Here is a 10,968-nt window from a genome sequence, read left to right as displayed (position 1 = left end):
GCCCGTCGTAGTTAATTTAAGTACTAAATCGATCGCTCCAATATGTCCATTCTGTCGGAAATCAGATTTCCCTCTTTGTTTCGGCAGGATGAGCATCGAGGTGTATAAGGCTTCATCCTGCGAACTTGTTGGTAAAACTTGCCCGCCTGGTGCGGTTGCTCCCGGTAGTTCTCGAGTTTACAGACCTGTTGGTTCTCCTAAGCTTCCTTTTTCCATCAGTGAAGTCGCTTCTCCGCTCGATGGAGTTCGTCATAAGCCTCTCCGTGTGTCCGCGTTCTTTGAGAATGCAACATTACTCAGTATGCAGTATTCTTCTGTTCCGTTGCTAGCTTACATTCATCGTCAAACCAGCCGTTTCGACTTTTTTTGTGGCGTTCTTCAGGTGATTGTGAAGATCATTTATTGATGCTTCATCAGCAGGATCTCTGTTGACTGCGGTTATAGGTGTTGTTCTGACATTCTACAAGCCTGGGAGGTGGCGGCGTTCGGCCAGCATTTTGTCAATTTGGTTGAAAGTGTTCCCGTCTAGAGAGGCCTACGTTTGTTTGTGGACCGCTTTCCGCGTAAACCAGGTACTTTCAACTACCATTTCGTCTGGCACTGCTAATTGAATAATCCGCAGTTCGTTATCATTTGTATTTTGATGTAAGCTATGGGAATCAACCAACAACATCAAACCGCACTGGCTAAACACGAATAAGAATAAGGATAGGAGAATACAACTTTGAGACCGTTGACAATTTCTCCTATCTAGGGTCGAAAATCACAACCGAGAACAGCTACGATGATGAAACCCGCGCACGGTTGTTGTCAGCCAACAGAGCCTATTTCAGCTTACAAAGACTGTTCCGCTCGAAACGTCTCACCATAGGGTCAAAGCTCTTACTGTACAAGACTATGATCTTGCCAGTCCTCATGTATTCCTCGTAAACTTGGGTTCTTAGCAAGAAAAATTGTAAACTCCTGGCCGCGTTCGAGAGAAGAATCCGCCCCCCCCCCCCCCCCCCCCCCCTACATGAGGTTGGACGATTTCGTAGCCTACACAATGACGAAATCTATGAGCGATACCATGACCGTCCGGTTGTGGATAAAAGGTTACGGTGGGCGGGTCACCTAATCTATATGGATGAGGATGATCCCACCCGGAAAGTCTATAAGGGCAATATCTATGGTAGAAATAGAAGACGAGGCAGACCCTGCCTGAGATGGATCGATGGTGTAGGTCAGGACGCCAGAGAGCTTTTAGGGATATCGAATTGGTGGACTTCGGCGCAAAACCGGGATGTCTGGAGTTCCTTATTAAGGCAGGCCTAGACCGGATACCCGTTGTTGCGCCGTTGATGATGATATGGGAGTCAACGTATCGCCTGAATACGTACTCCATCCCTACTTGGCTGTTAAAATTCCCCAGTATGACTTTGATACTATATCTGGGACAGGCTTCGAGGGTCCGTTCTACTGCCTCGTAGAAGGTATCCTCCTATATTTCTAAATTTGTTTTGCAGGCGCAGAGTGTATAGCCGTTCGCTTATGTTTTCAAAGCCGATAACAGCAGGTTTCATTTCTTGGGTGACTAAAAAACATACTCAGAGCACATGGTTTACTGGATGGCCACTATAATATATGGTGTAGCGACTCTTCTCCAGGAAACCGGTCCCACGCATCTCCTGTAACGCTGTTACAGCAGCCCTATATTGGGACAGGGTATCGCTAGCTGCTCGGCAGCTCCATCTCTGTACAAGGAGCACACGTTCCAAGAGAAAATGAACAAAATCGTTATTCCTTTGTCGTTGCGGGTTCGCCGTTTCGAAATCCATCCTGTCCGAGGCTCCTTCCCTGGCTTCGTAACATCGATTTTCCGTGTAGGGTTGTCAGCCCTACCCAACCTCCAACCTGGAGGACCTTTAGACGCCGGAGACTCGCCTTTATCCTTGTCCGTCTGTAGTTTTTCATAAAGAAAGAACTCCTAGCGATTAACACGCGGAGTTGTAGATAGGGTTTGGTAGTAGAGCTATTGGTTCAGCAGGCGTCTCCCAGGTTTTATGCTCCATAGTGGGTCCCAATCCACATTTCGCCCTGAGACCTATACTACCCTTTGACCGCTTTGGTGGATTATGCTCCATATTATAACCTATTTTGTTGCATTTCGAGGTTCTAGGATGAACTTAAGGCGGTTTTGCAGCAAAGCAATAAAAATTACAGTAATTTCTTATTATTAATTTTATTTGAACAGGTATTGGTATGGAGGGTACTTTGGAGCCTAGGCACCATACAGTGACAGTGATTTTTTTCCAGATTTTTCGATTGGGTATTTTCTGAGAATGGGTCCGTTAAAGAAATTATCATTTTCGACTTCCCGTACTCCCCATCTTTCCAACAAATGTCAAAACTAACACCGAGACCTTTCATTTGGTACCCCGCATGACTATATTCAGTGAAAAAAATGTACACCCCCTTTTGGATGTAAATTTGACGTTGCAGGATCTAACTCACTGTATGCGTAAGCGCTCACAGTTCCCACCTTTCCACCAAATTTGGTGTCAATCGTTATAACCTTCTCCGAGAAAAATGCGCGTGACAGACAGCCTGTAATCTGATTTTAATAAGGTTTTGTATTACACAAAACTTCAAAAATGAGGAATTTTAGAAATTCAACGACTAAATCCACAAAAATATCAATTACACGAAATTTCAAGGACTCTTTCCTCTTTAAATTATCGACTCCTTGTATAATTTTTGCCAAAATGCAATCCCAACCTCAGAATTTGTTGGAACATGTGCACTGGAAAAGCTCCCATCCACAGTGCTTATGTACAAAGAAACAACAATCGAGTTGTTGTACAAACAAAAGGGATCGCGAAAATTCAATCTTTTTCATTTGGAATCAGAGAGCAAAGTGAGAATGAATCATTGAGGGCGGAACGGCACAGCATGCAGCCGGCTACCTCCGTAATCTATCAAGGATTCATCTCATCCGTTACTTCATCCCTATGAAGAAGATAGAATGATAGTCTTTTAACATAAAGGTAGGGAAAAACACTTTACAGAGGCTCGGACGGCAATACCTTTCAGCATATAGTCGCAAAGGCCCATAGTTTCAGAGACTTGCAGAAGGCAACCCCATTTGAGGCATTGAGTTCCCAAGACAATCACAACAAACGACTTGCTCTTGTGGTATTCTGCCAATGATAGCGCAGGAAACTCTACTCTACAAGGTGGGAAGGAAAATGTAGGCTTAGCACCACTTACTTCCGGGGAAAGCGTGAAACCTAGAACTAGAAAGATGAAGATAAATGCATGCGAAATGTTGACAATCTATTGATTTTCTATCCGACCACCAAAACAAATTTGGGAGCCGGAACAGGCTATATTCTACCGATTCAAGGAACCTATAAGTAACATATTTTAAGCCTGAATCTAGGAAACCTTGGGCTTCATGTTGGACGCCGTTTGTAATGAAATTCACCGTAGCCGGTTCTAGGCCGGGTCGTGAAACGATGAGGGATGGATCAATGGCTGTATGCCATCGCAGGGTTTCAGCTGGTAATTGAGAAAAGGCCTAGACCGGATATCGATTGTTGCGCCGTTGATGATGATGAAGTGAGGAAAGTGCAGGAATTTTGCAGTCTTACTGATTACTCACTGAGGAAGCTATCACCACGCCTGGCAGTTAGGGATAAAATGCAAATTCATCTAATGAGAAGAACGAGAAAGTCCGTAACCGGCTTCCGTCATGGACAAACACGGGGTCAAAACCGCTAATTGTGGTGCTGTTTGACGTCTTCGAGTCTGATGACCAGGAACATTGCTCCGCCAGCTGCAGATGTAGGGTGACAATTTGTGGCGACCAATTTAATAGGTTCGCGAAACTCTTCATCATCCGCTTCTACTACGAAATAACGGCGGGCTGGGTACAAAATCTTACCACTTCTGATATTGTTCCTGGATAAAGTGTTTCCACGCTAAATCATAGTCGAGTTTCTAAATATTCTACTGTTTCCAATAAATAGGGTAGCTAGATTGTTAACAACTGCTTGCGGAAGTCGGTTTTGTCTTTGTGTAAGCAGTTGCTCCAGGCGCTACAGCAAGGTAGAGGAAACATTTAACCGTAAGATATATTTCTCGACGTCCCACCACGTTCTTGGAATTTAAGTATGTGCCAAGCATCCATAATATGTAGTCCAAATATGCAGGTCCAGGATATCTATTTTACTTCAGGAGGGGCTATGTCATCTTGGTTGACGTAAATAACACAAAAATTCTTCTCACCAAATATGGTCAGTGTCAACATCACAGACTGTCTTTATCGTCATGCTTATATTATTAGAATAATAGACTTGCTCCGTGAGTATTCTACTAGGAACTTTATCAAAGACGACATCATTTTCTTGCCTCCCTGTGGACTTTCTATTATTACATTAACGTTTGTGGTGCTGCCATCACATAGGTCGCTAATTAAGGTGGCCTAGAAGTTTTATTGTATCTGCCTTACATGTGGGTGCACAAGGAATCAATCTTCAATAGAGCAATATAGGCACTTCTCAAGAACAGTCAAGTTGTCGAAATCCAAAAGGGAAGAGTAAGCCTAAAATTAGTTGCAGTCCAATTATGTCAGGTTGACGAGAGTGTTTTCATGTTTTTACATTTTTATTTCCCTAGATTTGAAGATATAATTTTGGACTATTGGTCTCTGACAGCAAAAATCCCAGTTAATTTTTAATAAGTTTTCATTGAAGTATGGGAGACACTGCAAGTGTCCATTCGCGTGATAAGCACGGCAGTGACTATCGTGGTTCTAAAGATGGCAGACGTGTATACTATCGTGGGAGACGAAAAAAATCCAAATCCGGTGGCAAGAGGCCGAAAATTCAACATTTAAAGAAGACTGCATGCTCTTGTGTCAAGAATAAAGTGATGAAATCGGAAAGCTTAAGTGGCATAGTAGAAAGTTATAGTAAGTCTTCCGGGATCACAGCTCAGAATAAGGGAAGTTTCGGAAGTATTCATAAATCTTCATCAGATTTGAAACAAGATCCTTCCGTGTATGATATTCATAAAATTGATACCGCTGACGCTTTACGCGCGGGGAGATGTCAGCCTCAGGGTTATGGTATCATAAAAAGAGAGCATATTGGAGCGATGTGTCCCGCTGGATCTGTCGATTTGGAATATCTCTCACAAAATCCGTTTTTTAATTATCTACGGGAACTTCGGAAAAAGCACGCGAGTTTAGCAATGAAGGAATTATCGAAAAAGGGTGGACAAAACTGGCGAGCGATGTCGCATGAAGAGAAATTTCCTTATATAATTATGGCTCAAAAGTATCGTGAGTATCGCCTCAAAAGGTTACAAAGCGGTGCAACCCCGGTCAAAGAAGAGTCCTCTGTGGAATCCGTGAAGCAATTCAAAGCGCCGGTTGTTTCCAGGAAAAGTGGAAAAGCCAATACTAAGAAAAAACAATTCAGGAATTCCTCGTATGTGAGCTAATTATATTGTATTGGGACGTTTAGAGCTCTTTCAGTGAAATTTTTGTTGTGCGGGTTTTTGGGAAATTGTGTAAATAGATTTTGTAGAAATTCTATAAGAAACGATTATTTACTCTAGGAGAATTATAGATCTACATACTTTATTGAACAATTTCTCTTATCCTTGCTTCTGCAGAATAGAGAATCGGAAGAATGCGTTTATATAAATTCAATCGGTATAAATCGCGACTGCTGGAAATAGCTGGCGAGCGGAAATGACAGTTACTCATGCGACTTAGGAATAATTGGTTACCAAAAACTTTGAGCCCACCTTTCACCCTGATCATTGAAAAGAACTAAGAAGGAGGAAACCGTCTATAAATGCTTTACTGTCCTGGGATCCCGTCAATGTTGCGGACTAGGAGGTCTGTATTCTAGATGGCCCACTGTTAACCGCAGATGAAACGAAAAAGACCATCTCTTCCACGACGAACAAAAAGTTCCGGGACCAGGTGGTATACTCGTTCGAACAAGTTCAGTGCACATTGAATGGAGATGTATCGAGTCCGCAGATAGATGACAACAATGATTCTCTGGTCAAAGAGAGGACTTCCACCTTTCTTTCCATGCAAGGGGAGACCACAGTTAAGGGAGGGTGATAGCACAGTTCCTTTCTGTACTGCCCTGTCAGCTTATGCCTACAGTTGCTCCCGGTGACAGATTGGCAGATGTGTTGAGGGTATGCAAGGTATATCCGGTAGCACGAAAACTTCACTGTTCCTTCGACATACTCCTTGCTTCCTTGACAAATGTGACAAAGCCTATTACTATAGTCGCTTCTCCACCGAGTTAATGTCGGTTTCCTGGTGGAATGCCTTAAATGGATTACGTCTGCTCCCATTCCATTAGGTTTTCGGTAGTATTATTTTGAGCATGTGATCACGTAGCTGAAAGTTTGACCTAACTTTCTCACTCCCATGCCTGCCTTGAAGTTTCCCGCGATGGAAATAACATGCTTGCATTTAGCACTAATTCAAGTAACAGATGCTCATATTTTACAATTTTCGTGCCTCCGGAGCGTATAGGTTACTATGTTGCTATGACCTGAACTCCTCTTGCAAATCTATTGGCATAGATTGTAGTTATTTCCTCGAATGGGACTTTCCAGTCGTCAAAATTGCATACCTTCCGCGTTTGTTGGTGATCTTTCCCTGCTAGTAATCGCCACGTTCACATGGTGCTCTTGAACTGACTGACACAGGAAAACGCGTGCTGAATCAGAATTTATTTGAATAAACCTCAGCGACCTTTTGGTTTTGAGACTTTCTTGGAGAGTGGGTATTCTCGGCTACCTACGACGTACCATTTGTAGTCAAAGCCTGTAGACCAATCGTGCTTGCTCGATCAAGACCTTGAAATATGGGCATCTATCAGACACCTAAAACCAATATCTGGAGATATCTCCAGTATCCTGCAGACGAACCACTTGATCTGGACTCTACCAGCTTTCCACGACTTGTTTACCCGTACAGATATCGTTCTCGTAATTGCTGTTTGCGGGAGTATATCTGCTAGATCCCGTCCAGGTTCTTTATTGCGCCGACACTGCACTATATGCTCATCTTTCCTAAATTTGTACCTGCAACGGTAGTTGAGCATTCTTTCATCTCGTGGGACGAAAGACATATGCCCGGAGGTCCATGAAAAACTCTCCTTTATGCGCTCTCCTGATTCTCGTGAAATAGTCACTAACCCACTTAGTGTCAAATTTCCCTAGGTCTTCAGCAAAATCGTATCTCTCTATAATAATGGGATTCAAATGTGGCTTCACATTCCTCCAAGAATTTCCTCTCATTTTCTGGAGTTTCATTTGCGAATTCGATTTGAGCTCCAAGCATTGTTCTCCCTCCGATCCTGAATCTGTTACAAGCTGGAGTTAAATTTGTAAATGGAGTTGGGTAGGTAATTCATGGAGACGTAGTAGTTTTAAACGAAAATGATACGGTCCTTTGGTTTAGAAGATGGTGCAAGTACTTAAGGTTTTTTGGAGTTCAGCAAGTAAGGTTGAAAACTTTGCAAACGGACAACGTTCATTGGGCCGTAAAAAGTCGTAGCAGAAATGGAGATAAAATGGAAGGAGTAGCCTTTCATCAAGAGTAGAAAACCAGGTGTTTAAGACGCGGGGTAGAGCGGCAGGGCAGTTATAGTCGCTGGCTCTTGTAGCGGTAGTGTCGTATGGTCGCTTGCCACCTTCCAGCGTTGGTGTTATGTTAGTGGATCCAGCATTAGAACCCATAGTCGAGATTCGGGTAAAAGCGGTAAATTAGAAACCGGGTCATGGGATCATTACATAGCAATTGGAGCGGTTCCACAGAATTTTTATGTGTCAAACACAAGTGAAAATTTACCATCAATTTGGTTACTGGCTTGGCCGAAGATGCAATCCACGGAAAAGGTAGTACCAGCAAATGTTGCGTGGTAGTAACCCTGGACGTGAAAAATGCATTCAATTCGGCCAATTCGAATCTAATACGCAAATCTCTAGTGAAGGTTGGTATTCCCGCCTATCTCGCTGCTATCGTCGATAGTTACTTAACTGAAAGAAGGCTCTGGTATGACACCGATGACGGACCCCAGGAGTACGTTGTTTCCGCGTGTGGCCCGCAGGGCCCCGTATTGGGCCCACTACTGTGGAACATTATGTACAACGATGTACTGAATCTTCCCCTTCCGGAGGAAGCCAGAGTGATGGGTTACGCTGACGACATAGCGCTGGTTGTTGTGGCAAATCATCTCGAAGATGCTGAGTTATACTCAAGCGAAGCAATAAGTGCTGTTAAATGTTGGCTAGAGAGCTCTGATCTGAGGCTTGCGGAGGAAAAAAACAGAAGTGGGCCTCATCACTAAGCGCCGGAAGAGAAATTACGCCTGTGTTAGAATCGGGAATCATATCATCACTGCCAAGCCGACCATCAAATACTTGGGAGTGGTGATAGACAGGAAGCTCAACTATAAGCAACACGTACAGGAGGAGAATGCTGAACGTGTGAGGGCCACGGAATACCTCTAGGTTGCTTATAGCCAGAGTGGTGACCTCAATCATGCTCTATGCGACACCAGTTTGGAGGGAGACGTTGCGGATGTCAGTTAACACTAGCAAACTGAATGTAGGCTACAGGAGGATAGCCCTGAGTGAATGCTCTGCCTTCAGGACTGTCTCAGTCTCGCTAATACCTGCACAGGTTGAAATTGGACACCTCATCCGACTGTCCAAATTGCGATGGAGTCCCAGTGGACCCAGAGCATGTATTCTTCCACTGTCCGAGATTTGTGGAAGAAAGGAGGAATCTAGAGGAGACTCTAGGAGAGGTGCTGGTACCAGAAAATCTGGTGCTGAAAATGCTAGTACATTAAGAGAATTGGGATGCGGTCAACTCCATGATCACATTTATTCAAAATAAACTGCGAAAGGCAGAGGAGAGGAGAAAAGCGCGGTCACGTGCGCCGCGTATAGAGTGAGCTGACTCCACCCCGTGATGTAATACCTTATGGTGGTTCTGCGGAGCAGGGAGGGAGTCGGGGGTGGTTTTGGTAGGTACAAATCCCACACGCTGGTGTGTCCAGACCAGTGTCTTTTGAAGATTTCCACCTCCTCAAAAAAAAAAAAGAAAAGGCAGCCAGACGGACAGACAGACAAACAGACTAACAGTAGATCGATTATAATAAGGTTTTAAAAAAAAATGAGGAGAAGTAAAAATATGAGGTACGGATAGCCGCCGGGAGTCGTCTGACTTCGTGACTCGGTCGGGCTCTCGTAATGGATAGCACGGCGTCGAAACCGTGAATCATGGGACGGTTCGACGCCTAGGCGGCACAATAACCAGGAATATTGCTCCACCTGCTGCAGCTGTTTCGTAACAACCTTCAACCAGGTTCGCGTAGGCAGCAGATGAGGTGGACTGAGGAAATGAATTTCTTTAGCATCCGCTTCTATTATAAAATAAAGGCGCGGGCAGGCAGAATACCTTACCGCCCCTTATTGCATCAGAGATTCGTCGAGCGTTTGGCACAATATAACAACTTGGTTATGCAGTGAATCGCAGACCAGTACTGCGTCGTTACTCGTAGCGACACAATCCCGGCTATCAGCAGAGAACATATTCGACTTGTGGTCATCGCGGAAACTGGTGACAAATAGTCGATGAAGGCAGAGGTCGCGGCATTAACAACACCACGCCGCACTGCAGGCAACAGTTTATCGACTCGGTAGTTGTGTGACAAGCAACTACAGGCTAAAGAAACCTCTTCAGTTGCTAGATCGATTATGCGAAGGCGTCCCGCACACCCTGGTTAATCGATGTCTTATGTCTCTCCCCTTTGGTTTTGCATGGCGCTGAACCCCCTTTCATGGCTACTGAATGATGCCTGATAAGCATCTTAGAATACTGTGCGCTAACTTCACTTGACTTGAAGTATTGATCTTGTAATCCTCTGAGTGGGTTGAGGGCACGCCAAGAGGGCGTCGATGAATGGAAGTCAAAGTCGATGCATGATAAACACTTGAATTGTCTTTGACAATTTGCATTTGTCAGACAGATGGCTGTATGCTGGTAAGCTCTGTGCTGAGACGGAGGGATTCATGTGTGGCATTTAGAAAGGCGTGGTTGCCATGCTACAGCGGGTGGAGAACGATCAATACAATTTACGGACAGGCACTGTTTCTAAGGTGATTCACAAAACCTTACATACAAGCATGGTTTATCGATATGAGCCACATGTAGTACTTGATAGTTTTGTTCGCAGCATGTATTGGGACGGCAAGTTCTAATTGATCGCTACATACCACGCAATAAGCCTGATGTGCGGTTGCTTGACAAGACGGGTCACGCCGGGTATATTATCGATGTTGCTATCTCCCATAATAACAACATTGAACGAAAATACTTGGCGAAGAAGGTGAACTATACTATTCGGCACACTAACCTACCACCGGCCACTACCGGCCCCTTTTTAAGTAGGTAGGATCGTCCGAGCCTAAACGCTTGGCACTTAGTGCTAATATTAAGTAAAATCCGGCATCGGCCAAGATTATGATAACTCGGAGATAAAGTCCTTTTTAGTTGATCCTACCTTTGCAGCTAAAACAGGAAGATGTAAACTCGCTTCTGGGCAAGCAGTATTAGGAGTTCCCCAGGGTTTTTGTTTGAGTTCCACTCTATTTAATATCTACACAATGGTCATGCCAGCCGATGCTCAGTGCCAGCTATCTATGTTTGCTGAGGTTACTTGGTTTTATTCTACATGTTACGATGTGAAAATATAATAGTAGTTCTTCAAAACAAAGTAGAGAAATTATACCAATATTTTCATAGATGGAAGATCAAAATAAACATAGCTAAAACTAACTGTGTGTTTTTCATTGGGAAAAGGAAGAGGGAATTTTCCAACTACGGCAATACACTTTCTTGGCAAAATCGACCATGGTCGGCTGACATGAAATACC

General features: G+C 44.0%; 1 protein-coding gene across 1 annotated transcript; it reads left to right on the top strand.

Moving 5' to 3' along the window:
• The first annotated feature begins 4,606 nt into the window (after positions 1 to 4,606).
• LOC119651890 lies at positions 4,607 to 5,629 on the top strand. The gene has a single exon (XM_038055712.1). The coding sequence runs from the start codon at positions 4,738 to 4,740 to the stop codon at positions 5,485 to 5,487; it is 750 nt and encodes a 249-aa protein (XP_037911640.1). The 5' UTR covers positions 4,607 to 4,737; the 3' UTR covers positions 5,488 to 5,629.
• The last annotated feature ends 5,339 nt before the right edge of the window (positions 5,630 to 10,968 follow it).

The sequence above is a fragment of the Hermetia illucens genome, chromosome 3 (genome assembly GCF_905115235.1).
Source record: "Hermetia illucens chromosome 3, iHerIll2.2.curated.20191125, whole genome shotgun sequence".
NCBI lineage: Eukaryota > Metazoa > Arthropoda > Insecta > Diptera > Stratiomyidae > Hermetia > Hermetia illucens.
Note: the sequence above shows the minus strand (reverse complement) of the source record. Positions and strands in the feature narration are given on the sequence as shown.

What these genes read in the sequence shown, in the direction of transcription:
- LOC119651890 (XM_038055712.1), top strand. Translation starts at nt 4,738, where the DNA reads ATGGGAGACACTGCAAGTGTCCATTCGCGTGATAAGCACGGCAGTGAC.